Consider the following 27,492-nt stretch of genomic DNA (forward strand, 5'->3'; position numbering starts at 1 on the left):
GATCCAGATTTCTGTGTAGTCTCATTCTCCTGCTTGAAGAATTTCCTTTCACGCCTATAATTCCAGCACTTTGGGAGGCTGAGGTGGGCGGATTGCTTGGGCTCAGGAGTTGGAGACCAGCTTGGGCAACACAGTGAGAACTCATCTCTACAAAACGATAAACAAATTAGCTGGGTGTGGTGGTGTGCACTTGTAGTCCCAGCTGCTTGGGAGGCTGAGGTGAAAGAACTGCTTGAGCCTGGGAGGTCAAGGCTGCAGTGTGCTGAGATCATACCACTGTATACCAGCCTGGGCAACAGAGTGAGAACTTGTCTCAAAAAAAAAAAAAAAAATTTCCATGTCTGGAAGTTCTGCTAGTAATGAATTACAGTAGGTAGCCCTCTGTATCCATGGTTTCTGCTTCTGTAGATGCAACCATGGACTGAAAATATTTGGAAAAAAGAAAAACAATAAAAAGTAACTACAACAATAAATCAAATAAAAATACAGCATAACAACTATTTTCATAGCATTTACATTAGGTATAAGTAGAGATGATTTAAAGTATATGAGAAGATGTGCATAGAATATGCAAATGTTTGATGCCATTTTATATCAGGGACTTGAGCATCCATGGATTTTGGTAACAGAGGGGGGTCCTTGAACCAGTCCCCCATGGATACTGAAGGATGGCTGTATTTAGGTTTTGTATGTCTTAGCCTTTATTTCACCTTTGTTTTTGAAAGATATTTTCTCTGGGCAATGAATTCTATGTTGACAGTTATTTTCCAATACTTTAAAAATATTAGTCTACTGTCTTCTAACTAGCATGGTTTCCAATCAAAGAATCTTTTTTTTCCTCTGGCTTTAAAAATTCTGGCTGCTTTGACTATATCCTGATTATATGGTTGTGATATTTCCTAGGGTGCCGTTACATTTGTGTGCCTGGGATTCATTAATTTCTTTCAATCTTTGGGTTTATTGTTTTCATCAAATTTAGAAAATTTTTGGCCATTTTTTCTTTAAGTTTTTTTTTCTCATTCCTTTGGGGACTCTAATTAAATGTCCATTAGGCTGCTGAATGCTGTATTTAAACAATTTTTTTCTATATTTTACCTAGAATAGTTTTTATTGCTGTGTCTTCAAGTCTAGTGATGTGTAGTGAACAAAACACACAATTCTTGCCTTCATGAAGATGACATGTAGTATATATTTTTATCTTATGAATGCCATGAAAGAAGTGCATAGGGAGGATATACTTAGAGCTGTGACCTCTCCAGATGAGTTTAAGCCGAGCGTTGAAAGGTAAGAAGTGAGGCATGTCAAGAACAGGGAGAAATGTCCCAGGCAGCGGGACAGCAAGCAGCAAGTGGAAGTGAGGGCCTCGGGGTAGGGAAGAGACTGGTCATGGCAAGAAGGTTAGATTTAATTGAAAATGTAACAGAGTAATCAGAGGGTTTTAAGCAGGGAAGTAAAATCCAGTGCATGCTTTAAAACAATTTTTCATTTGCTATACTAAGAATCAGTTTACTCATCCTCTGTGAAGAACTGTCTAGTTTCTACAGAATAGAAAAATTTGTGAATAAATTTCTTAGCTCATACAGACGCTCCTCAACTTATGATGGACTTATGCCCTGATAAATCCTACACATCAACTGAAAATATTATAAGTTGAAAATGCATTTAACATATTTATCCCACCAAACCTCATAGCTTAGCTTAGCCTACCTTAAATGTGCTCAGAATGCGTGCATTAGCCTACAGTTGGGCAGAATCATCTAGTTCACTGCACACCGTAGAGTACTGGTTACCCTCATGATCATCTGGCTGACTGGGATCTGTGGCTCACTGCTGCTGCCCAGCATGGAGTATCATACTGGGAAAAGATCAACACTCAGAGCATGGTTTCTATTGAATGTATATCATCACTTTTGCACCATTTTCAAGTCAAAAAATCCTAAGGTGAACCATTGTAAGTAAGTGAAGGACCATCCATATATTTGTGTTACACTTACAAATACAGTGAGAGAGCAGAAGAGCCATTTAAATAGTTGTCAGTGACAACTACAACAACTTAATTGAATGGCTTTTCCTTCAGTAAGATACTAATAACTTTTAAAAATTTCTTTCCAGCTGGTGGAAGTTAAAGGCCCCAATGATCGTCTTTCACATAAGCAGATGATCTGGCTGGCTGAACTGCAGAAGCTGGGGGCTGACGTAGAAGTCTGCCACGTGGTTGCAGTTGGAGCTAAGAGCCAAAGCCTTAGCTAAAAGCTATGGAATTGGGGATATTTGGTGATACATTAATGTAAGATTTTCAAGAGTATAAAACATGTTTTATTTAATTTTGTTATCATGCATTATAAACCTGATAGTTTGACTTGTCATTGTACAGTGTCTGCATATCACAAAAGTGTTTGTTTGCTTGAATACACTCATTGATTCCACACAGTGGGTAATCAACTTTTTTTTGAGATGGAGTCTCGCTCTGTCACCCAGGCTGGAGTGCAGTGGTGTGATCTCGGCTCACTGCAACCTCCACCTGCTAGGTTCAAGTGATTCTTCTGCCTCAGGCTCCCCAGTAGCTGGGACTACAGGTGTGCGCCACCACGCCTGGCTAAATTTTGTATTTTTAGTAGAGACGGGGTTTCACCATGTTGGTTGGCCAGGTTGGTCTGGAACCTCTGACCTCAACTGATCTACTCACCTTGGCCTCCCAAAGTGCTGGGATTACAGGCATTGAGCCACTGTACCTGGCTGGTAATGAACTTTTTTAAAAGAGAAAAATCTTGTTGACCATTATTGGAGCTGGATGCATCTATATGATTAGATGTGCAAAAAGCTGGAAAACTCAAAAACAAGTGATGATTCATCTTTAGGTTTTTTTATAAAAAAGTAGCGGCCGGGCATGGTGGCTCATGCCTGTAATCCCAGCACTTTGGGAGGATGAGCGAGGCAGGCGCATCATGAGGTCAAGAGATCGAGACCATCCTGGCCAACATGGTGAAACCCATCTCTACTAAAAATACAAAAAATTGGCTGGGCTTGGTGGCACACGCCTGTAGTCCCAGCTACTCGGGAGGCTGAGGCAGGAGAATGGTGTGAACCTGGGAGGCGGAGCTTGCAGTGAGCCGAGATTGCACCACTGCACTCCAGCCTGGGCGACAGAGCGAGACTCTGTCTCAAAAAAGAAAAAATTAAAGTAGCATAACCAATGTTTCCTTCAAGTAATTAATTATATGGGAAACCGAAATTCTCGAATTAAGTTTTTCTTTACTGCCCTATACACATTTAGCTGTTAAACTGTTTTGATTATCTAAGAAGGGCTGAAACAGTTGAAATTCCAATTTCTTTAGGAATTAAAACATTCTCATGAAGTTGTGTTGATTTATAACATGTAAATGCTTGTTCTACTGATTGGGCCCGGATCATGAAAGGAATGAAGCCTTTTATCAGAGGCAGTTGTCCTTCTCCCTGGGACCATCCCTAATAACTAACTAGATCGGGGTAGTTTCTCTGTTGACAGTACAGTCAAATCGGCTGCTCATCACCATTGTGGGAGGGTCTCAGGCTGGGCAAGGGGGTGTGGTTGGTAGAAAGGTGATTTATCCATGCGCCAGGCCCAGGAGTCAGGGACTGGGACCCCAGTCTCTCGACTTGTTTGAAGCCTTCTTGGGGGAATATTACTCCCCAGTTTTTATATTTATTGAATGGAAGGACCAGTTAGGGCATGATCCATCAACATCCACATGGCCTTAACTTTAGCCACTTCGGAATTGCTGTTAAAAAAAGTTAGTTAGTTAGTTACTGATCACTACCTGGCTTTAGAGGGCAAGCAGAAACATCCCATGGATGACACAGAAGTATGGGTGGAAGAAGATGCCTTCACCTCTTCTATCACCGTGTTCCAGTAGATGATTTCATATTGACAACAACAAACAGTCGCTGTGGAATTTTATTAAGCCATCAAAATTTCCTTCACATTCAATACTGTTGAACAACAAGATAACACATCTTCTTGCTCATCCCACTTGAACTCAAGTCATCAATTTTAGGCACAAAGGTTTTAGTTTTCTCGGGAAATCAAGTTTTAACCACTTGAGGTTACTACTGCAGCAAGCAGATTTTGTTGACAGATGTGAACAGCTTTCACCCTCTGTTAGTACAAATTAATATCCTTTCCTTAAATATAGTTAGTTAGATATTTTTGGTTTCAAAATCAGTTTCCATCATAAAAATAACAGCAAGACACTGTACACCTTTACGTTCAATACTAGAAATTTCACCCAGCGCATCAGCATCTGTGTGGCGTTCCCTCATCACGGGCTCTGCTGGCGGGCAGCAGGGGTGCTGAGCTCTCTCCAGTGCGCTCTGTGCAGCCACACCACTGCTGTCACCACACGTCCCTCTGACGGCAGAGGTGGTAAGCAGCTTTACCCTGGCCCGACTGAAGGCTGTCATAGTTGTTTTTCATATTATGCACAATAAACTGTGGCACAATAATCATGATATAACAACTGTCCAGCAAAAATAAAACTATTTTACATTTGATTATCATACAAAAATATGCATTTTTCTATTTTTAACCATTATTAATAGTACCTAATATTTTTAAACTTGTAAATTAACAACAATAAACTACTACAAGAGTTAAAATAAAATAAACGTGAGGGAAGAAAATTACAGAGGGAAAAATGCTCAATCCAAAACATTTAGTAATAATAAAAAAGCAGCTAAATGAAAAAGGGAGAATTGTGATTACACTGTCAATAGTAGGATACGCTGTGGTGTTATAAAGAGATTGGGTCTGGTTTCTAATCAAGGACTGTAAAATGTTTAATAATTCTATTTGTATAAACTGAAACTAGCCCTTATTTTCTAGGCAACAAGTTGGCAAAAACCTTGGGTTTACCCATAAAGTGAATTTCTTAAGATATTTTTTAAGAACTCCTGTCCTGTTATACCCAGAGACATTATCAAATCTTAAAAGGCAAATAATTCAAATAGAAACAGCTATTCAGTACATATAAAGGTAAAATAGTTATCTTGAAAACACTTGTTTTAGAAAAGGAAATAAGCTAACTAGACACTTTAAAAATTTTCCATATCTTAGGGTGGCAGTTTAAGAAACAGTCAAATTTGAAAGTATCCATGTTTTAAGCGGGGAATGAGGAGTGTGGGGTAGGCGGTGCCCCGTTTCACTGCTGTAAGAAGCTTCAGCTTTGACCTCTACAGTGGTAGGTAGGCTCTTGTCACACAGTTTGGAAATACTTTAAGAGAGATTCAGATCAAGCAAACAACTGTGTCTGCTCATTCTCCTCAACTTTGCCATCCAAAGTTGGGGGTTGGGGGAGCACTTCTCTCGCTATTCAAATGGCAGTGTTTTGAGAGAATCCATTTTTTATTTCTCCTCTATTCCTAAGCATTAGGAACTATGAGAGAAGGAGGACATCTGTGCAGGTGCCCAACTCGTGACCTCATTAGTTATTTCCAGGGGGAAGTGCCAGCAATAGTTTACCACACTGGAAATACTGATGGCCAAGCCCAGCACGCCTCCCAGCAAGCCTTGTTTTTGAGGGCGGGTTTTGGCATAGATGGCACTCTCCTGTCTACAGCATGCACCTCTGAGGAATCAGCACCTCACAGGCCACTCCCCAGTGGCTTTCAGAGGAACAAGACTTTGGGGACTCCTGGCTATGAAGCTTAGTATGAAAAGCCTATTTCAAATATGCAATGGGATTTTCACACCCCAATTTTAAAAAGTGAAATTATATTTTCTTCTGTAATATTTGTATCTTAAAGTCAAAGGCACTTCTAAGTTTAATTATCTGCAGCAAATGCTTTAAAATTAACAGTGCATATCATTTTAAAGTTAGCCCTATGAAGTTAAAAGCAAACTCATGATTTCAAAACACAGTGATCTAAGGTCGCAAAGAAGGTGATCTAAAATAATAAATTCTGGCCACAGAACACTGAACCTTCATCAGGTGAGTTCAATTAGAGATGACAGAAAGTAACCAGAAAAATACATGAATACTTCCTAAAACCTGCTGGAGGTTTTATCAGATGTTCCTAAAAATGACACGAAACACAAATTTCCTAACTTTCCTGTTGTCTGCTGCCTGGGGTTGCTAATGTGACTATCAGATAGCCTTCAGGAGGTGGCAGGAAAAATGGATGGAGACAGAAATGTAGCAGACAGAACACGAACAGTTTGATCACAGTTACAAAAGCCAGACCTGTAATGACAGAAAGAGGACAGGAACAAAATTTACATCTCTCTTAAAATAAGTGTGAAAGAACCATGATTCAACATGTTTTTAAATATTAGTGCAAATTCCAACTATTATTCTTACATATAAAGTTATTAGAGCTTCAAACGCCTAGGTTAGCAATTTTAATTCAGAGGAAAAAAGTTGCTAGCTTCCCTCAAAATGTTCAGAAAACACCCTATTTTAGTCTTCATTTGCTAATGTCTCAGTAGACAACCATATTTTGGCCCCACTTAAAAATTTGCTTAATGGTGTTCCTAAAATGCTTCGTCTGCATAGATTCCCTACAGGAGAAAATGGAAATGAGGAGGAGAGAAACTCCGGTGTCCCCGAGGTGTCAGTGTCGTGAGGGCCGCTGGCGTTGAAGTACATCCTGCTCTGGCCCAGCTCCCCATAGCAGGCCTCCAGGGGGCCACTGCGCTGTTGCCGCAGCATCCTGCTCAGCACATCGACTTCATCAGCCAGGAGGGAGAGCTTGTGAAAGGCCGTGATGGAGCCACCCAGGCTGATCTGGGCCTCAGGAACCCAGCGGAAGTAGCACAGTTTCCACAGTTTTATGTGTGTTCCAGAGACACGTGGCAGAATAACACCGTGCAGGTTGACGGGTTTGGAAAACCATTCTCTAAAATATTGCTCCGTATCACTGTTCTGGCTGTCGGTTGGCTGAGGTGGATCTGGCTTTGGTTTTAATATCAATGAATTTCTCCTTGGAAGTAATTCTTGGTCACTGATGATTCCATTCTTTAAGGCAGACGGCATTCCTCTTAGTGTGGAGCTGTAGCTTTTCTATACAGAAGAGATTTTATTATGTTCCGGGGATTCCCTTTTTAGAAAGATTGTAAGGATGCAATGGCAAATATAAACTCAATACTATGAAAAATTAATGGAATTTCAGCCTCAAAGAATATTTTCCTCCCTTCCTCTGTGTCCTTATTCTAATCCTCCTCCCCTGGAATTACACTTTTTTATGTGTTGACTCTACCTAGGCTGTAACTATCAGCCTGAATGGGGGCAGGGATAAGAGTACCTCCTATCCACTAATTTGCTTAAGGATAAGTTCTAAGACGGGCTAGAAAAAACCCTAGACCTGGCCGATTCTATCAAGAACAATGGCAAACTGAATACAGGCAGTCAGGAGGCCAAATGTCTGATTCTTTGGTCTGTACCTTTCAGTACTCTGCAAATTTTCTTTTTTTTTTTTTTCTTTTTTTTTTTTTAATATAATTTTTATTTTAATTAGAATAACATACAAATTCTGGTTTGAATACTCAAAGATTTATTTAGTTCAGACCATCTGCATGCATGCTTTTTTTGTCTTTGAGTATTCAAACTCTGCAAATTTTCTACCAAAAAAAATCCCAAGAATGTATTTGGAAATTATTAAAAAGGCAAACAATGAATGTTATGAGGACAAGAATATAGCAGTCAGGAGGCCATGACTGCATCACAGCCAGGTGGCATTCCCTGCCACAGTGGCGGCTGGAATCATCAAGAAATGGATAAATGGGGCTTTAGTAAATCGGGCTTGCAGGCTCAAAGCTGCAATCTGCCCACTCTCAGGTACTGAGACTTTGTGGGCCTCAGACACCAGGAAGAAAGTTGGGATACAGTCATTTGAGTTAAAGAGGGAATGACCCCTCAGAAACCCACATTAGCAGTGTTACTCTTGGAAGTGCCTTTACTTTTAACACTCTCTGTTCTGAAAAAGAGGTGTCTGGTTACGTGTGAGCCAACATCACGTTTTGTTAGCTGTGATTTACCTTCGTCCGTTTAAAAGACTTCACGGAGCCATTCTGTATACAAGGTGTGCTCTTTCCAATGTAGAAGGGGTTATGGAAAAGGGTGCGATCCTTTGCTGTAAACTGGAGAGACCAGTCCCAAACAGAGGGGAATTTTAAGCCCTTCTCATCACCCAATTGGATATTTTTGCTTATAGCAAATTCCTGCAAAATAAATAAATAAATATTTGCAAAACTAAAGATTTTCTCATGAATGCCTTTTTTCGGATGAGCCACTCACCATTATACGGGTTAAATGTTCTGTACTGCAGCCCTCAAAACCCACCAGAGTGGCACTTTCACTTCAAGAGAGGAGATGCTCCTGGCCTTTGAGCTCAGAGAAGCCCCATAGTCCCCATGAACAAGGAGTGTGCTTTTCAGGTGCCCTCTGCCTTAGGACCCGAAGGAAGCCGTGCCCTTTGGGCAATAAGAATGTTATTAAGAGAAGTTTCACTAACATGATACTAGAAAGTCTTAAACATGTTGAATTTATTTCTATAATTACAGTGTTTTACTTTTATGAGCACACGGTCAGTACATTTAAGTAGTTACCTGTTGGTAAGTGGATTAACAAAATCTTTGGATGGAAATCACTGCCACCAATTTTATAACTTACTTCGTAAGTGGGGAGCTACACTTCACTGAGCCAGTGATCTCAAATCACAGACCGCGGACTCAGGGTAGGAAGGAAGGGATCAACTCCCTGTGGTCCCAGCATGTGGCAAACCATGGAGACCAGGTACACAGGAGACCCCTCTTCACAGGAGTCCACCTCTAGCCCGGACTCTGGGCTGGTGCAGCCTAGTTATCTGGCTTCCCACCACAGTAAACTGAGGCAACACAAGGCTACAGGGTGACAGCCAACCACCGCATTGTGAGGAAGACATGGAGCTCCTCTGGAAGGCAGCCCAGACCATTTCTATGAAGCACAGTCACATTTAGCAACGTGGACAAAGGACTCTCATCTCAGCTGATTGACGGCAGCAGGCTGCCACAGCAGTGTATACACAACAGTCCCCCGGAGGAAATAACCCCAGACACAGAGTTGCTGGATGATGGGAAATGTCTGATTCTTTGTTCTGTACCTTTCAGTACTCTCCAAATTTTCTACCAAAAAAAAAAACCCCAAGAATTTATTTGGAAATGATTAAAAAGGCAAACAATGAATGTTACGAGGACAAGAATATAGCAGTCAGGAGGCCATGACTGCATCACAGCCAGGTGGCATTCCCTGCCACAGTGGCGGCTTGAATCATCAAGAAATGGATAAGCTGTGTAACAGCACAGGACATTTTGTAAAGTTTTACACAATTTTCTATTTCAAATAAGTAAAAATTCATTAAGCACCAAATACGCATACTTTTAACAGTTTTGGCCAGGTGCAGCGGTGGCTCACGCCTGTAATCCCAGCACTTTGGGAGGCCAAAGGCAGGCGGATCACGAGGTCAGGAGTTCAAGACCAGCCTGGCCAATATGGTGAAACCCCGTGTCTACTAAAAATACAAAAATTAGCCAGGTGTGGTGGCGGGCGCCTGTAGTCCCAGCTACTCGGGAGGCTGAGGCAGGAGAATCACCTGAACCTGGAAGGCAGAGGCTGCAGTGAGCCGAGATCATGCCACTGCACTCCAGCCTGGGTGATGGAGCAAGACTCTGTCTCAAAAAAAAAAAAAAAAAAAATTTTAGTTACTTGACATTTCATCATGTACATGGATTAAAAACAACCCATTTGCTTTAAACACTGTTAAGAGCTGAAATCTAGTAAAACATGAACCCAAACCTGTTTTAATGGCCCTTCAGTAAGTATATAGAAAATGTCCTCTTGGCCAAGTGTGGTGGCTCACGCCTGTAATCCCAGTACTTTGAGAAGCTGAGGTGGGCGGACTGCTTGAGTCCAGGAGTTTAAGACCAGACTGGGCAACATGGTGAAACCCTGACTCTACAAAAAACTACAAAAATTAGCTAGGCGTGGTGGCATGTGCCTGCAGTCCTAGCTACTCAGGTGGCTGAGGCGAGAACAGTGCTTGGACCCAGGAGGCAGAGGTTGCAGTGAGCTGATATTGTACCACTGCACTCCATCCAGCCTGGGTGACAGAGCCAAACTGTCTTAAAAAAAAAAGATGTTCTCTTTTTTAAAAGGTAATAATTAAAAATATTTATCTCTAAGAGAGACCAGATTTTCTATAAACACTGCCTGGCCACTAGCACCTAAGGTGGCCTCAGAATGGAAAAAAAAAAAGAAGAAATGCTTTGGGCTTTTGCCTGTGTGGAAGGGGCTGAGAACGGTTAAGAATCACGACCCTTAGACAATGGCCAGTTCCTGCTAGGGAGGAAGGGAGAGGGGGATTCATGTTAGTATTTGTCAGAAAAAGCTTTTGAAAAAGCCAAATTAAAAAAATAGAGCACTAGAACATGAACAGGGAAAGCAGACGAAATACTTGTAGAAAGTATTTTTTACAGCTCCCTCAATACAATTCAGTAATGTTCATTCCTGGTGAGAAGTCTGTCAGCACACGCAGCATCAGCCAAGCAGCAGAAGCAGTGGTGTCTGGGGGCCGGGAGTCCTCCACCCAGATACCCACCCATGCACTGCCCAGTCCCCAGACCCCAAAGTCTTTGTCCTCGCCTCACGCGCCTTTTGCAGGCTCACACTGTCTGTGTGTGCACGGGGTAGTGACGGGAGAGAATGGGGAAGAGCTGAAGGAGGCAAACAAGGCCGAGGGAAAGCCTAGCTCCAGGCAGAGAGGGGCCCCAAGAATGATTATGGTGACGAAAAAGAAAAACGAGTAACTGGGAGAGCATGTATTTTCGGAACAAATGAGCGTTCCATGCCTCAGGAGCCTCTGAGCCTGTATCACTGGTCCTCAGCACAGTATCTGGAAAGGCCAAGCTTTCCTGGTGGGGTGGGCAGGGGACAGACTCTGGCTCTGTCACCCAGGCTGGAGTGTAGTGGCACAGTCTCGGCTCACTGCAATCTCTGCCTCCTGGGCTTAAGCCATCCTCCCACCTCAGCCTCCCCAGCAGCTGGGACCACAGGTGCGCACCACCATGTCTGGCTAATTTTTGTATTTTTGGTAGAGACAGGCTGACGGTGTTGAGTTTCTTTGAGCTCTGGGTTCCCCAAAAGTGGCAATGCTGGACAATCTCTCCTGCCTTTCGTGTCCTAAGAACTGGCTCCTGTGGACTGAGACTGCCCTCCCTCCTGATTCCCCTGTCTTCTGACTATAAAATCCCAGGCCTTGTCCTTTTCTTTGGGATGTCCATTAATTAAGTTCTCCCTCCTGCAATAGCCTAAATAAAATCAGCTCCTTAACTGACCAGTGTGTTTTGTCTTTTATACCAACAAATCCAGAATAATTCATATGTCTTTAGGAAAATTTGCATAATGATTCACAGTTTACAAAATGTTTCACCTCATACAATGAGACTAAAGGCGTAAGTGTTCGTTTGACAGATCCATTTTACAGGTTAGGAACCTGGACTCTCAGGCTGAAGCCTGAGTGGAACATGGGCCTAGCACTTTTCCCAGACCAGGGCCAGAACTCAAGTTTCCCACCCCCCAGGTCACACTGCCTAGCCCAGGGCCTTAAGGCTGAGGCTGAAGACCCTAGAGCTCACTATGAGGGCAATCCTCTCCCTAGAAAGGCTTCCTGAAGGCCCACAAGAGCTGCCCCTTTCTGTTTCTCTCAATGGTCTCCACAGCATTTGTCAGCTTCTGTTGTTGGTTTGAGGTGGGTGAAATAGCACTTTGGTTCAGAATGGTTTCCACCAGTGGCAAGCTGTAGCTAGTTTCAAGTTTGGCTTGAGACCCTGCTTAGTCATAAATGACTCTTCCTCTAAATCAATGAATTGTGACCGGAAACTTAAAACTCTTGAAGGAAAATAATCTTGTTTTGTACAACTTTTTATCCTACTGACCTAGGAAATAAATGTCCTGTAACAGGGCTTTTGTTTTTCACTACCCAATAGCCCAAATGTGAAATATAAATACAAAAGTATGACATTTAAGGTGGTTAAAGTAATTTACATCTTTAAAGGGGTTTACTACAAAACGTTTACATTAGAGTAAAACAAAAAATGTTCAATCATAAAAATAATTTCCTAGATTTTTGTGTCTTCAAAATAATCCATTCAGAAATTTCAGCTGAAAATGACAGTAAGAGAGTTTTAAATCATAGATTTTAAATAAGCAGTGAATTATACTTCAATTATGCCTCGATAAAGTTGTAAAAACAGGGAAAATGTAGCCACAGCCACAGGGTTGCTTACCGTGCTTTGCTTCACTCGCTGGTGAGGGGAGTTGAACAGGAAGGTGCCAAACAGTGAAATCCGGGTGCTGTCATACAACACTGCCAGGTAGGTTTCGGAGAACTCGAAAGCTGCAGGATATTGTTCTAACAGCTGCCAGGTGGCATCCAAGAATAGCAAAAATAAAGGAGACTGGCAAATACAAAGAGACAATGGGATCATTTAATGTTATCCTTCAGCCGTTCGCATTTACTTCAAAATGTACTGCTGATGTTAAAGAAGAGATGAATGAGAAAACATCTAAGTCTGAAACACTTGGCTTCTAAGCTGAGCTATAGACATCTATCAAACCCAAGAAGTAACGTTCAAGTGATAAACATCACAACCCTTATTTGCCCAATACATGTAACAAGTTGAAACAGCAAAGCACACAGTTGAGCGGGTTGCCACTATATGAAGGGGGAAGAGCAAAACATGTGTAAGCATGTCCTAGAAACAATTCTTTAGATTATATAACAAAACAAAACCATCAACCAAACTTCTCTAATTTTTGGTTGATCCTGTAGGCTCAGCATCCAGAAAACATCCCCATATTTCAGAAAACACTTTGGGATCAGTCTAGGTCACGTGGTGTGTCCCCAAGTGCAGTAGCGGGTGACCACTATTTTTTATGAGACACCGCAAGTCAAATGGTGCTCTCTGAAACAACCTTCTAAAAACTGATCTGACTGACCTGCCTGGCCGATAAGTTATTTGTAAGGCCTTCCGCAGCCTAACTAGAGATCCAAGGCAGCCACTAACTCCACAGCTGTTACAAAGGTGGCCCTCTCAAACTTTCCATCTTAACCTATGTACCCCATTTTAAGAAAATATGATATTCCAAAAGTGATTTTTCAAAATAGCTAATGTGCTTGTTATCTGTTTTTCAGTATTTTATTCAGAATTTTTTCAGTAGTTTTCCACTTAGACAAATTCAATAGACAACTTTTAAAAATTCCACCTTCATAGTTACGATAATCTTTATAATAAGTACATCAATTTGAACTCTAATCCATTAGTTAGCTTTGGACTAAAGAAATTAAGTTGTACTAAATACAGTATTTTTTAAAAGCCCCTTCATCTTTTAATGACACTTATTTTATTTTGTGTATCCTTAAAGACTGATAAAAAGGCATCAAGATTTTGTTACCTCTTTCTCTGATCTCTTTAGATGGTTGCATCTGTCTAGAAATTGATATCCTGCCATGACCCACTCCTTCTGTATCAGACTCTGAAATCCAATAATTGTCCTAAAATAGGGATCCAGCATCATTTGAACAAGAGAAGCTACACAACAGCTCAAGTCTCTTCCTTCCTCCTCTGTCAATAAAATGGAAAGAAAATGATTACAACATAGAAAAATGCTGAGAGAGAAAGGGAAGGAAAGGTAAACTAGATAATTTAGTATTCTGCACACCTAGGCTGCCTTCCAAATCTGTATAAGGAAATTTTACTGGATTCCAGCAACTCTAAAATATTACAGACTTGTAGATAAACTAAATTAGCATTTAATAGGAGATGGTCTTTTATACATGGATATTTGCCAGATAATAGAAGCTCATCACTCATACTTTTTACATTCGAATGGTTTGTGGTAGAAAATCCGTCTAGACTCCATTCTACTGCTCTTTTGTCAAGGTATTAAGAATAAGGTAATCTTTCTACTGACACACCACATGGCAATACTGAGAAGTGAATGGGGAGAGTGGGACTGTTCACTACCAACTGAAGCTGTGGCAAACGATTCCCTCCCTCCTGTCTTTTATAGTTGTTGTCCTTTCCAATGAGGCCAGAATTGCCACGCTATCAAAGTCAGCCAGGGAAATCAGAAGACAATTATTGACCAATATCCCTTATGATTATAGGTGTAAAAATCAATAAAAATATGAGTAAACCAAATTATCCAGGAATGCAAAGTTGGTTTAACATCTGTCAATTGTAGTAACATACCACAGTAATAAAGGACAAAACCAACACGATCATCTCATTAGATGCAGAAAAAGCATCTGATACAATTCTACATTCATTCCTGATTAGGAATAAAAGTAAACATATTTAAACTGATCAGAGACATCCACAAAAACCTACAATTAATGTTATTCTCATTTCACTGGTGAAAGACTGGATACTCTCTCCCTAAGATCAGGAAGATGATAAGGATGTCTGTTCTCTACACTTCTCCATCTCACTGAACTGGAGAATCTAGCCAGAGCAATTAGGCAAGAAAAAGAAAATAAAAGGCATTCACATCAGAAAGAAAAAGGTAAAAACTGTCTTTGAAGACAATATGGGAGTCGGGAGCCAAGATGGCCGAATAGGAACAGCTCCGGTCTACAGCTCCCAGTGTGAGCAACGCAGAAGACAGGTGATTTCTGCATTTCCATCTGAGGTACCGGGTTCATCTCACTAGGGAGTGCCAGACAGTGGGCGCAGGTCAGTGGGTGCGTGCACCGTGTGCGCGCCAAAGAAGGGCGAGGCATTGCCTCACTCGGGAAGCACAAGGGGTCAGGGAGTTCCCTTTCCTAGTCAAAGAAAGGGGTGACAGATGGCACCTGGAAAATCGGGTCACTCCCACCCAAATACTGCGCTTTTCCGACGGGCTTAAAAAACCACGCACCAGGAGATTATATCCCGCACCTGGCTCAGAAGGTCCTACGCCCACGGAGTCTCGCTGATTGCTAGCACAGCAGTCTGAGATGGAACTGCAAGGCGGCAGTGAGGCTGGGGGAGGGGCGCCCACCATTGCCCAGGCTTGCTTAGGTAAACAACGCAGCCGGGAAGCTGGAACTGGGTGGAGCCCACCACAGCTCAAGGAGGCCTGCCTGCCTCTGTAGGCTCCACCTCTGGGGGCAAGGCACAGACAAACAAAAAGACAGCAGTAACCTCTGCAGACTTAAAGGTCCCTGTCTGACAGCTTTGAAGAGAGCAGTGGTTCTCCCAGCACGCAGCTGGAGATCTGAGAACAGGCAGACTGCCTCCTCAAGTGGGTCCCTGACCCCTGACCCCCGAGCAGCCTAACTGGGAGGCACTGCTGAGCAGGGGCAGACTGACACCTCACAGGGCCGGGTACTCCAACAGACCTGCAGCTGAGGGTCCTGTCTGTTAGAAGGAAAACAAACAAACAGAAAGGACATCCACACCAAAAACCCATCTGTACATCACCATCATCAAAGACCAAAAGTAGATAAAACCACAAAGATGGGGAAAAAACAGAGCAGAAAAACTGGAAACTCTAAAAAGCAGAGTGCCTCTCCTCCAAAGGAACGCAGTTCCTCACCAGCAACAGAACAAAGCTGGACGGAGAATGACTTTGACGAGCTGAGAGAAGAAGGCTTCAGGTGATCAAATTATTCCGAGCTACGGGAGGATATTCAAACCAAAGGCAAAGAAGTTGAAAACTTTGAAAAAAATTTAGAAGAATGTATAACTAGAATAACCAATACAGAGAAGTGCTTAAAGGAGCTGATGGAGCTGAAAACCAAGGCTCAAGAACTATGTGAAGAATGCAGAAGCCTTAGGAGCCGATGCGATCAACTGGAAGAAAGGGTATCAGCGATGGAAGATGAAATGAATGAAACGAAGCGAGAAGGGAAGTTTAGAGAAAAAAGAATAAAAGGAAACGAGCAAAGCCTCCAAGAAATATGGGACTATGTGAAAAGACCAAATCTACGTCTGATTGGTGTACCTGAAAGTGACGGGGAGAATGGAACCAAGTTGGAAAACACTCTGCAGGATATTATCCAGGAGAACTTCCCCAATCTAGCAAGGCAGGCCAACATTCAGATTCAGGAAATACAGAGAATGCCACAAAGATACTCCTCGAGAACAGCAACTCCAAGACACATAATTGTCAGATTCACCAAAGTTGAAATGAAGGAAAAAATGTTAAGGGCAGCCAGAGAGAAAGGTCGGGTTACCCTCAAAGGGAAGCCCATCAGACTAACAGCGGATCTCTTGGCAGAAACTCTACAAGCCAGAAGAGAGTGGGGGCCAATATTCAACATTCTTAAAGAAAAGAATTTTCAACCCAGAATTTCATATCCAGCCAAACTAAGCTTCATAAGTGAAGGAGAAATAAAATACTTTACAGACAAGCAAATGCTGAGAGATTTTGTCACCACCAGGCCTGCCCTAAAAGAGCTCCTGAAGGAAGCGCTAAACATGGAAAGGAACAACCAGTACCAGCCACTGCAAAATCATGCCAAAATGTAAAGACCATCGAGACTGGGAAGAAATTGCATCAACTAACGAGCAAAATAAGCAGCTAACATCATAATGACAGGATCAAATTCACACATAACAATATTAACTTTAAATGTAAATGGACTAAATGCTCCAATTAAAAGACACAGACTGGCAAATTGGATAAAGAGTCAAGACCCATCAGTGTGCTGTATTCAGGAAATCCATCTCACGTGCAGAGACACACATAGGCTCAAAATAAAAGGATGGAGGAAGATCTACCAAGCAAATGGAAAGCAAAAACAGGCAGGGGTTGCAATCCTAGTCTCGGATAAAACAGATTTTAAACCAACGAAGATCAAAAGAGATAAAGAAGGCCATTACCTAATGGTAAAGGGATCAATTCAACAAGAAGAGCTAACTATCCTAAATATATATGCACCCAATACAGGAGCACCCAGATTCACAAAGCAAGTCCTGAGTGACCTACAAAGAGACTTAGACTACCACACAATAATAATGGGAGACTTTAACACCCCACTGTCAACATTAGACAGATCAATGAGACAGAAAGTCAACAAGGATACCCAGGAATTGAACTCAGCTCTGCACCAAGCGGACCTAATAGACATCTACAGAACTCTCCACCCCAAATCAACAGAATATACATTTTTTTCAGCACCACACCACACCTATTCCAAAATTGACCACATACTTGGAAGTAAAGCTCTCCTCAGCAAATGTAAAAGAACAGAAATTATAACAAACTATCTCTCAGACCACAGTGCAATCAAACTAGAATGCAGGATTAAGAATCTCACTCAAAACTGCTCAACTAAGTGGAAACTGAACAACCTGCTCCTGAATGACTACTGGGTACATAACGAAATGAAGGCAGAAATAAAGATGTTCTTTGAAACCAACGAGAACAAACACACAACATACCAAAATCTCTGGGACGCATTCAAAGCAGTGTGTAGAGGGAAATTTATAGCACTAAATGCCCACAAGAGAAAGCAGGAAAAATCCAAAATTGACACCCTAACATCACAATTAAAAGAACTAGAAAAGCAAGAGCAAACACATTCAAAAGCTAGCAGAAGGCAAGAAATAACTAAAATCAGAGCAGAACTGAAGGAAATAGAGACACAAAAAACCCTTCAAAAAATTAATGAATCCAGGAGCTGGTTTTTTGAAAGGATCAACAAAATTGATAGACTGCTAGCAAGACTAATAAAGAAAAAAAGAGAGAAGAATCAAATAGATGCAATAAAAAATGATAAAGGGGATATCACCACTGATCCCACAGAAATACAAACTACCATCAGAGAATACTACAAACACCTCTACGCAAATAAACTAGAAAATCTAGAAAAAATGGATAAATTCCTCGACACATACACGCTCTGAAGACTAAACCAGGAAGAAGTTGAATCTCTGAACAGACCAATAACAGGAGCTGAAATTGTGGCAAAAATCAATAGCTTACCAACCAAAAAGAGTCCAGGACCCGATGGATTCACAGCTGAATTCTACCAGAGGTACAAGGAGGAACTGGTACCATTCCTTCTGAAACTATTCCAATCAATAGAAAAAGACGGAATCCTCCCTAACTCATTTTATGAGGCCAGCATCATCCTGATACCAAAGCCGGGCAGAGACACAACCAAAAAAGAGAATTTTAGACCAATATCCTTGATGAACATTGATGCAAAAATCCTCAATAGAATACTGGCAAACCAAATCCAGCAGCACATCAAAAAGCTTATCCATCATGATCAAGCGGGCTTCATCCCTGGGATGCAAGGCTGGTTCAATATACGCAAATCAATAAATGTAATCCAGCATATAAACAGAACCAAAGACAAAAAACACATGATTATCTCAATAGATGCAGAAAAGGCCTTTGACAAGATTCAACAACGCTTCATGCTAAAAACTCTCAATAAATTAGGTATTGATGGGACGTATCTCAAAATAATAAGAGCTATCTATGACAAACCCACAGCCAATATCATACTGAATGGACAAAAACTGGAAGCATTCCCTTTGAAAACTGGCACAAGACAGGGATGCCCTCTCTCACCACTCCTATTCAACATAGTGTTGGAAGTTCTGGCCAGGGCAATCAGGCAGGAGAAGAAAATAAAGGGTATTCAATTAGGAAAAGAGGAAGTCAAATTGTTCCTGTTTGCAGATGACATGATTGTATATCTAGAAAACCCCATCGTCTCAGGCCAGAATCTCCTTAAGCTGATAGGCAACTTCAGCAAAGTCTCAGGATACAAAACCAATGTGCAAAAATCACAAGCATTCTTATACACCAACAACAGACAGAGAGCCAAATCATCAGTGAACTCCCATTCACAATTGCTTCAAAGAGAATAAAATACCTAGGAATCCAACTTACAAGGGACGTGAAGGACCGCTTCAAGGAGAACTACAAACCACTGATCAAGGAAATAAAAGAGGATACAAACAAATGGAAGAACATTCCATGCTCATGGGTAGGAAGAATCAATATCGTGAAAATGGCCATACTGCCCAAGGTAATTTATAGATTCAATGCCATCCCCATCAAGCTACCAATGACTTTCTTCACAGAACTGGAAAAAACTACTTTAAAGTTCATATGGAACCAAAAAAGAGCCCGCATCACCAAGTCAATCCTAAGCCAAAAGAACAAAGCTGGAGGCATCACACTACCTGACTTCAAACTATACTACAAGGCTACAGTAACCAAAACAGCATGGTACTGGTACCAAAACAGAGATATAGATCAATGGAACACAACAGAGCCCTCAGAAATAACGCCGCATATCTACAACTATCTGATCTTGACAAACCTGAGAAAAACAAGAAATGGGGAAAGGATTCCCTATTTAATAAATGGTGCTGGGAAAACTGGCTAGCCATATGTAGAAAGCTGAAACTGGATCCCTTCCTTACACCTTATACAAAAATCAATTCAAGATGGATTAAAGACTTAAATGTTAGACCTAAAACCATAAAAACCCTAGGAGAAAACCTAGGCGTTACCATTCAGGACATAGGCATGGGCAAGGACTTCATATCTAAAACACCAAAAGCAATGGCAACAAAAGCCAAAATTGACAAATGGGATCTAATTAAACTAAAGAGCTTCTGCACAGCAAAAGAAACTACCATCAGAGTGAACAGGCAACCTACAAAATGGGAGAAAATTTTCGCAACCTACTCATCTGACAAAGGGCTAATATCCAGAATCTACAATGAACTCCAACAAATTTACAAGAAAAAAACAAACAACCCCTTCAAAAAGTGGGCGAAGGACATGAACAGACACTTCTCAAAAGAAGACATTCATGCAGCCAAAAAACACATGAAAAAATGCTCATCATCACTGGCCATCAGAGAAATGCAAATCAAAACTACAATGAGATATACCATCTCACACCAGTTAGAATGGCGATCATTAAAAAGTCAGGAAACCACAGGTGCTGGAGAGGATGTGGAGAAACAGGAACACTTTTACACTGTTGGTGGGACTGTAAACTAGTTCAACCATTGTAGAAGTTGGTGTGGCTATTCCTCAGGGATCTAGAACTAGAAATACCATTTGACCCAGCCATCCCATTACTGGGTATATACCCAAAGGACTATAAATTATGCTGCCATAAAGACACATGCACACGTATGTTTATTGCGGCATTGTTCACAATAGCAAAGACTTGGAACCAACCCAAATGTCCAACAATGATAGACTGGATTAAGAAAATGTGGCACATATACACCATGGAATACTATGCAGTCATAAAAAAGGATGAGTTCATGTCCTTTGTAGGGACATGGATGAAATTGGAAATCATTATTCTCAGTAAACTATCGCAAGAACAAAAAACCAAACACCGCATATTCTCACTCATAGGTGGGAACTGAACAATGAGAACACATGGACACAGGAAGGGGAACATCACACTCTGGGGACTGTTGTGGGGTGGGGGGAGGGGGGAGGGATATCACTGGGAGATATACCTAATGCTAGATGATGAGTTAGTGGGTGCAGCGCACCAGCATGGCACATGTATACATATGTAACTAACCTGCACATTGTGCACATGTACCCTAAAACTTAAAGTATAATAATAATAATAATAATAAAAAAAGAAGACAATATGATCCTGTATGTAAAAACTCCTATGGAATCCACAAAATAACTACTAGAATTAATAAATGAGGTCAGTAAGGTTACAGAAATTCTGTATACAACAATCTGAGTACATAGTAAACATGAAAATGAAATTAACAATTATATTCACAGTGACAAAAATAAAATACTTAAGAGATTTAACAAAATAAATATAAGACTTGCACAATAAAACACTGCTGATAAAATGAAAGATCTAAATAAATGAAGCAGCATAATTCATAACAGCCACAAAGTGGAAACAACCCAAATGTCCATCAACAGGTAAATGGGTAGGCAAAATGCATTTACAAACAGTGGAATACAATTCAGAAATAAAAAGGAAAAGATTGCTGACACACACTACATGAATGAACCTCAAAAACATGTATGTTGAATGAAAGAAGCCAGAGGCAAAAGGCCACATATCGTATGATTCCATTTATATGAAATGCCCAGAAAGGGAAAATCTAGAGACAGAAAGATTAGTGGCTGCCTGGAGCTGGGACTTTTGGGGTGATGAAAAATTTCCAAAACTAGACTGTACATTTACTAAAAATTACTGAATTACAAATTAAAAATGGGTGAATTCCACAGTATGTAAATTTTTAACTAAACTGTTTAAAAATAAACGTATATAAAAATGCTAGTAAAATGAAGGTTCAGTGCTACTTCTGAGGCCTTTCTATTACAAATGCATGGAGAAATGGAGGATGAGTACGGTTCTCCAATATGATGAGAACACCCACTGGATGAGAGAAATTGTGATTATTAGGCTCTGCATGCATTTGTGAGTTAAACACACACTCTGACTGCATCAGTTCAGGATTACTTTATATGACACATTACTATTTTATTTTTTTCTAAGAGTCTTAAAGATTTTTGCCTTGTTAAAGTCAAGCAAGTTTGGCAGTTGTTAAATGTACTTCTGCAAGCCTGGCCAGGCACGGTGGCTCACGCCTATAATCCTAGCACTCTGGGAGGCCGAGGTGGGCAGACCACCTGACGTCAGGAGTTCGAGACCAGCCTGGCCAACAAGGTGAAACCCCATCTCTAGTAAAAATACAAAAATTAGCTGGGCGTGGTGGTGCATGCTTGTAATCCCAGCTACTTGGGAGGCTGAAGCAGGAGAATCGCTTGAACCCAGGAGGTGGAGGTTGCAGTGAGCTGAGATCGTTCCATTGCACTCCAGCCTAGGTGACAGGAGCGAAACTCCATCTCAAAAAAAAAAAAAGTACTTCTGCAAGCTTAAGCAACATTTTGTATTCATATACTATGCAACATGAATATATAGTCTTCCCTCAGTATCCACGAGGAACTCATTCCAGGGCCTCCCTTGGATACCAAGATCCACAAATGCTTAAGTCCTGGATATAAAATGATGTAATATTTGCATATAACCTATGCACAACCTCCTGTACACTTTAAGTCACCTCTAGATTACTTATAACACCTAATACAATGTAAATGCTATGTAAACAGTTGTTATACTATACTGTTTAGAGAATAATGACAAGGAAAAAAAGTCTGTTCGTGTTCATTATGGCCAAAGCATTCCCCCCCAATATTTTCAGTCCTGGGTTGGTTGACCACAGATAGGGAACCCATGGGTACAAATGGCCTACTGTATTATAAGAAGGTAGTTTTTAGTCTATTAAACTTTATCTGCAAACTTAAAATTTCTATTAGCTGTAAGTTATTTAATATGTAATTATCCTTTGCTTAACTGAAAGATTTTTATATCACCGTTTATTCCTACCAAATATTACATTACTAGCTATTCAGCAGTTCCGTCTATTTCTTCATCTCAAACTGCTTCCTTAGAGTCATAATCTAGCATGAGCCAGAAGGTATTTAAACTAAAACAAATTTGTACAAATTAGAAAACAGCAAAATTACAGAGAGAGAATGCCCAGTCAAAATTAACACTAAGTATTAATCCATTAGGGGATGGGACCCACCCTTCCCATAAAATAGGAAGGATAATTTAATAAAGGGTAAAAACTGGACTACTTTCTATTCTTCTATTTGCAGTCCTTGTGCCACTGGTTTTTTTTTTTTTTTTTTTTTTTTGAGTTTTGCTGTGTTGCCCAGGCTGGAGTGCAGTGGTGCAATCTCTGCTCACTGCAACCTCCGCCTCCTAGGTTCAAGTGATACTCCTGCCTCAGCCTCCCGAGTAGCTGAGACTACAGGCGTGCACCACCACACCTGGCTAATTTTTGTATTTTTAGTAGAGACAAGGTTTCACCATGTTGGCCAGGCTGATCTCGAAATTCTGACCTCAAGTGATCCACCTGCCTCGACCTCCCAAAGTCTGGGCTTACAGGCTTGAGCCACCGCGCCCAGCCTGTGCCACTGTTTTACTCAAATGATGTGCAAAATCTGTAATGTATTTGATGGTACTGTAGCAAATAAGAAATAGCTAAAACTGATGTGATTTACTTGAATGGGGACAAGCAGTAAACCAAGGTTGGCTGGCATGGTGGTCATGGTGCTTTCAGGAGTTACTTTAGTTACCTTGTAGGACTACAGAGAGATGTTTGCTTTCTAGCATGTATACAAGTTCTGCTGAATGCTTAAGGAATGCCCTGAAGAGAGAAAAGGAAAAATAGTGTTAAAAATCAAATTTCCACTACAAATACATAAAGTACATGAAATCAAGCAAATCTAATTTCTCACTTTACAGATGCTCTCTGACTCATGATATTCCCATAACTCATGACCCATGATAACTCATGACCCATGATAACCCATTGCAAGCTGAAAATACCCTAAACTGAGAATGTGTGGCTGACTGGCAGCTGTGGCTCCCTGCTGCTACTCAGCATCACAAGAGAGGATTGACTGCTTTCTACTGAATGCACATAGCTTTGACATTACCGTAAAGTTTCTTTAGTTACTTATACGATTTCTCAAAGGAGTATATTTTGTAATTTTTGTTTTCTTTTTAAGAGACAGACTCTCATTTTGTCACCCACACTAGAGTGCAGTGGCATATCACAGCTCATTGTAACCCTGAATTCCTGGCCTCAAGTGATCCTCCTGCCTCCACCTCCTGAGCAGCTAGGACCACAGGCACGAGCCACCATGCCTGCCTAGTTTTAAAATTTTTTTCTGGAGATGGGCATCTCACTATGTTCCTCAGGCTGGTTGTCAACTCCTGGCCTCAAGTGATCCTCCTGCCTCAGGCTCCCTAGGACAACAGGCACATGCCACCATGCCTGGCTAGTTTCCAATTTTTTTTGTGGAGATGGGGTCTCACTATGTTGCTCAGGCTGGTTGTGAACTACTGGCCTCAAGTGATCCTCCTCCCCAGAGCTTTGTAATTACTGGCATGAGCTACCACAACCGGCCCCACTTTGTAAATTTTTTTTTTTTTTTTTGAGATGGAGACTTGCTTTATCGCCCAGGCTGGAGTGCAGTGGCGTGATCTCGGCTCAATGCAACCTCGGCCTCCCAGGTTCAAGTGATTCTCCTGCCTCAGCCTCCTGAGTAGTTGGGACTACAGGTGCGTGCCACCATGCCTGGCTAATTTTTGTATTTTTAGTAGAGACAGGGTTTCACCATGTTGGCCAGCCTGGTCTCGAACTCCTGACCTCAGGTGAGCCACCCGCCTTGGCCTCCCAAAGTGCTGGGATTACAGGCATGAGCCACCACGCCTGGCCTCATTTTGTACTTTTTTATCAGGGAAATTCATAAACCCTTTATAAAAAGGAAGGGGTTGACTTATGACAAAACTATAGAGATTGAGAAGAGATTAGTGGTAGCCAACAGACACAGATGGGGATGAGGGTGCACCTATAAGAGGGCTAGCACAGGGGAGCCTTGTCATGGAACAGGTCTGTATCTTCCTGTGGTGGTGGTTACGTGAACCTACACACGTGATAAAATCGCACAGCTGTGTTAAGGGCATGCACACAGACGACAGCATGTATGAACTGGTGAGTGACAGCTATCCAGTGTCCCAATGTCAGCTTCCTGGTTTGGATGCTGTACTCTAGTTACGAGATGTTACTATGGGGGAAGTTGGATGAAGAGTAAGTACGTGGCTCTCTGTGTTATTTTTGTACCTCCAGTGAGTCTGTAATTTTCTCAAAATAAAAAGTTAAAGGAAAAGAAAGTAAAGAAGTACAAACCTTACATATTCTAACCATCGAGTATTTTCCAGTGAAGATAACCATTTCTCTTCAGTTTCTTCAAAAGGCTCTGTAATAAATTATATACATATACATTTTTACTTTTTAAGTTTATTTTATATGATCCCTATCAGAGTAAAGAGATACATCAGTTTCTAATATTTAAAAGTTAGCTTTAAGTAAATATCATGCATTTTCACTTTAATAACATGGAATAAGCATTTAAGAAGACATTACAATTCTGTAACAAAGCAAAACAAAGCATTCCCCTGGGGCTCCATCATCTTCTCTCTCGCTCTTTCAGGGAAATCTTGGGAGTCCAACCAACTCTGACTCCCAATAGCTAAGAATTCCAGCCTTCCCTGCTCAGCCTATGCCTTGATCCTGGCCCTCCTGACCTGTGAGGTCAGTTGCCCAGGCCCTAGCCCTTGGCTTTCTCACTGCAAGCCTTGCCCTCCTGCTTCCCTGCCCCACCCATGCTGCCAGTGGTGCCTCTGTGCACGGCTCATGTGGCCTGAGGGCCAGCCACTGCATGAGGACAGGCATCCCCACTGCCCTGCCCAGAGTGCACATCATCATTCAGGACACTAGTTTTTTCAACAACTTGCCCCTGCCCCGCCCCTGCAAGGCCCTCCCCCAGGAAAGTGCTCACTCATTGCTCAAGATCTGCTGCAAGGCTGCCTTTGCTGACTCCCTGGTGACTTAGAGGCTCTCTCGAGGAGGACCCACATTACACCAAAGATGCTTTCATGTGACTCATCCCCCAGGACACGTGAGAGCCACCTGATACGTTTGCTCAAACAGATATATCGCAATTCTGAGGCTACAGATATAACACAGCTGTTTGATACCCATGTCAAGTCACCTATCTCAAAGTATAACTGTATGTATTAAAATCTTAATAAGTTTGTCTGTAAGGTAATACAGTGTTCTACTCAGCAAATGCTTTTATAAAAGTATTCTACTATACCTTTCATGATCTGAAGGAAATTTAATACACTCATTTTTCCCCCTCTAAAACAAAAAGTAGTTTAAACTTAATTCCTTAGGAGGTTCTGAAGTTCTCATACAATAACATATAATTTGTACAAATAGTTCCATAGACTCCTTAAATATATCTATTTCTACATTTTTAAGAACATCACTTTTCCTGACATCTCATGCAACTCTGTATCCTGTGTTCATTATATATATGAAATAAGAACGAAATTACCATTAACGCATAGCTGCTTCAGTTTTACAAATGCTGCCTGTACTTCTTGAATATTAGGCAAGGTCTTATCCAAATCTGATTTGTAAACATCACTTCTCTGTGGGTGACTTTTAGTTATTGCATTACAAATCCTAATAAAGACAAAAATCCTTTAGTCATTACTCATTCATTTCAGCATATATTTATTTAACCCTTACTATAGACCAGGGGATAGAGAGAGGAATGAGACAGGTAAGGTCTCTGCCTTCATGGAGTTTACCTTTTTTTTTTTTTTTTTTTTAAGACAGAACCATTGCTTATTTTATTTTTTAGTTTTAGAGACTATTTCATCAGGTATCTTTGCATGATTTTTCTGTATTCTCATAAAACTGAGAGTGAAATCAAGGAGAAGACAGGTAAACTTTGTTTCCCTCTTACCATCCAACTTCTCCCACCCATCTGGTTTTGACTACTGCAGAATGCTGCCATTCACTTCACCACCACCCCCACGTGCAGTGCACAGAACTAACTAGATCATTTCCTTCTTTTTCTTTTTGAGACGGAGTCTCATACTGTCACCCAGGCTGGAGTGCAGTGGCACAATCTCGGCTCACTGCAACCTCCCCCTCCTGGGTTCAAGCGATTCTCCTGCCTCACCCTCCCGAGTAGCTGGGATTACAGGCGCCCGCCACCACACCTGGCTAAATTTTTGTATTTTTAGTAGAGGCGGGGTTTTACCATGTTGGCCAGGCTGGTCTCAAACTCCTGACCTTGTGATTCACTCCCCTTGGCCTCCCAAAGTGCTGGGATTACAGGCGTGAGCCACCACGCCTGGGCTCATTCCCTTATTTCTGATGGGAGAAAATAAAGTGCATCCATTGGAACATTTGCCCAGGAAACAGAAACACCGCCAAGGGGGGGCAGCATGGCATTTAGATTAAGGAGACCCTACATTCCCACATCTTTCCACATGATGTAGACAGAAGGATGGCAAACCAGACTCACATTCTCCAGTTCTAGAGAATGCAAAGCACCTATTCCCACAGTCTTAATGATTTACTGTAGGATGAACTGCTAAGTACAGACATTCACCAAAATTCCTCCCACCCTTCCTCTATTCTTAGGAGAGAACGGGCTGCTATAAATATGTGCCATGGGGTCTCTAGATGTTTTCAAAGGAAACAGCCAGGACTGGGATTCCCATCTATATTCAACGGGTAACTTCCACACCACTTTAAAAAAAAAAAAAAACCCTGCTGTTTTTTTTTTTTTTTTTCCTGAATAGAAAAAGTAATATAAATTAGTGTGGAATGTTTAAAAACATCTAGAAAAGATAAGAAAAACAAAATCACCCAGAATTCTAAAATTTTGGTGCAATCTTTCTAGGTTTCCTCTATGCACCTTTATGTGTATGGAATTTAATGTATGCATGAAAAATAAAATGGCACTGTACATTTGCTTGATAAACTGATTTGTTAAAATTAAGTAACAAGAATATGCTCCC

At 41.3% G+C, this 27,492-nt stretch overlaps 2 protein-coding genes across 5 annotated transcripts in view; one reads left to right on the plus strand and one right to left on the minus strand.

The window, feature by feature from the left end:
* FAN1 (FANCD2 and FANCI associated nuclease 1) overlaps nt 1-8,230 on the plus strand; it is a 139,444-nt gene extending 131,214 nt beyond the window's left edge. For all 3 annotated transcript variants that reach the window (XM_054451990.2, XM_063652520.1, XM_054451989.2), the window contains 2 exons: nt 2,113-2,287; nt 6,531-8,230. In XM_054451990.2, the coding sequence (XP_054307965.2) occupies nt 2,113-2,250 (138 nt within the window). In that variant the 3' untranslated portion in view covers nt 2,251-2,287; nt 6,531-8,230. The remainder of the gene's footprint in view (nt 1-2,112; nt 2,288-6,530) is intronic.
* Nucleotides 3,917-27,492, minus strand: part of MTMR10 (myotubularin related protein 10) — a 59,362-nt gene continuing 35,786 nt past the window's right edge. The window contains exons 10-16 of one of the 2 annotated variants that reach the window (XM_054451991.2): nt 26,010-26,140; nt 24,797-24,866; nt 23,178-23,248; nt 13,464-13,633; nt 12,296-12,466; nt 8,012-8,194; nt 3,917-7,037 (exon numbers count right to left, since the gene is read on the minus strand). In XM_054451991.2, coding sequence (XP_054307966.1) covers nt 6,435-7,037; nt 8,012-8,194; nt 12,296-12,466; nt 13,464-13,633; nt 23,178-23,248; nt 24,797-24,866; nt 26,010-26,140 — 1,399 coding nt within the window. In that variant the 3' untranslated portion in view covers nt 3,917-6,434. Of the gene's footprint in view, nt 7,038-8,011; nt 8,195-8,328; nt 9,137-12,295; nt 12,467-13,463; nt 13,634-23,177; nt 23,249-24,796; nt 24,867-26,009; nt 26,141-27,492 lie in introns of those variants that run through there. The other variant, XM_054451992.2, reaches the window with a different exon arrangement.

Source organism: Pongo pygmaeus, chromosome 16 (assembly GCF_028885625.2).
Source record: "Pongo pygmaeus isolate AG05252 chromosome 16, NHGRI_mPonPyg2-v2.0_pri, whole genome shotgun sequence".
NCBI classification, from domain to species: domain Eukaryota; kingdom Metazoa; phylum Chordata; class Mammalia; order Primates; family Hominidae; genus Pongo; species Pongo pygmaeus.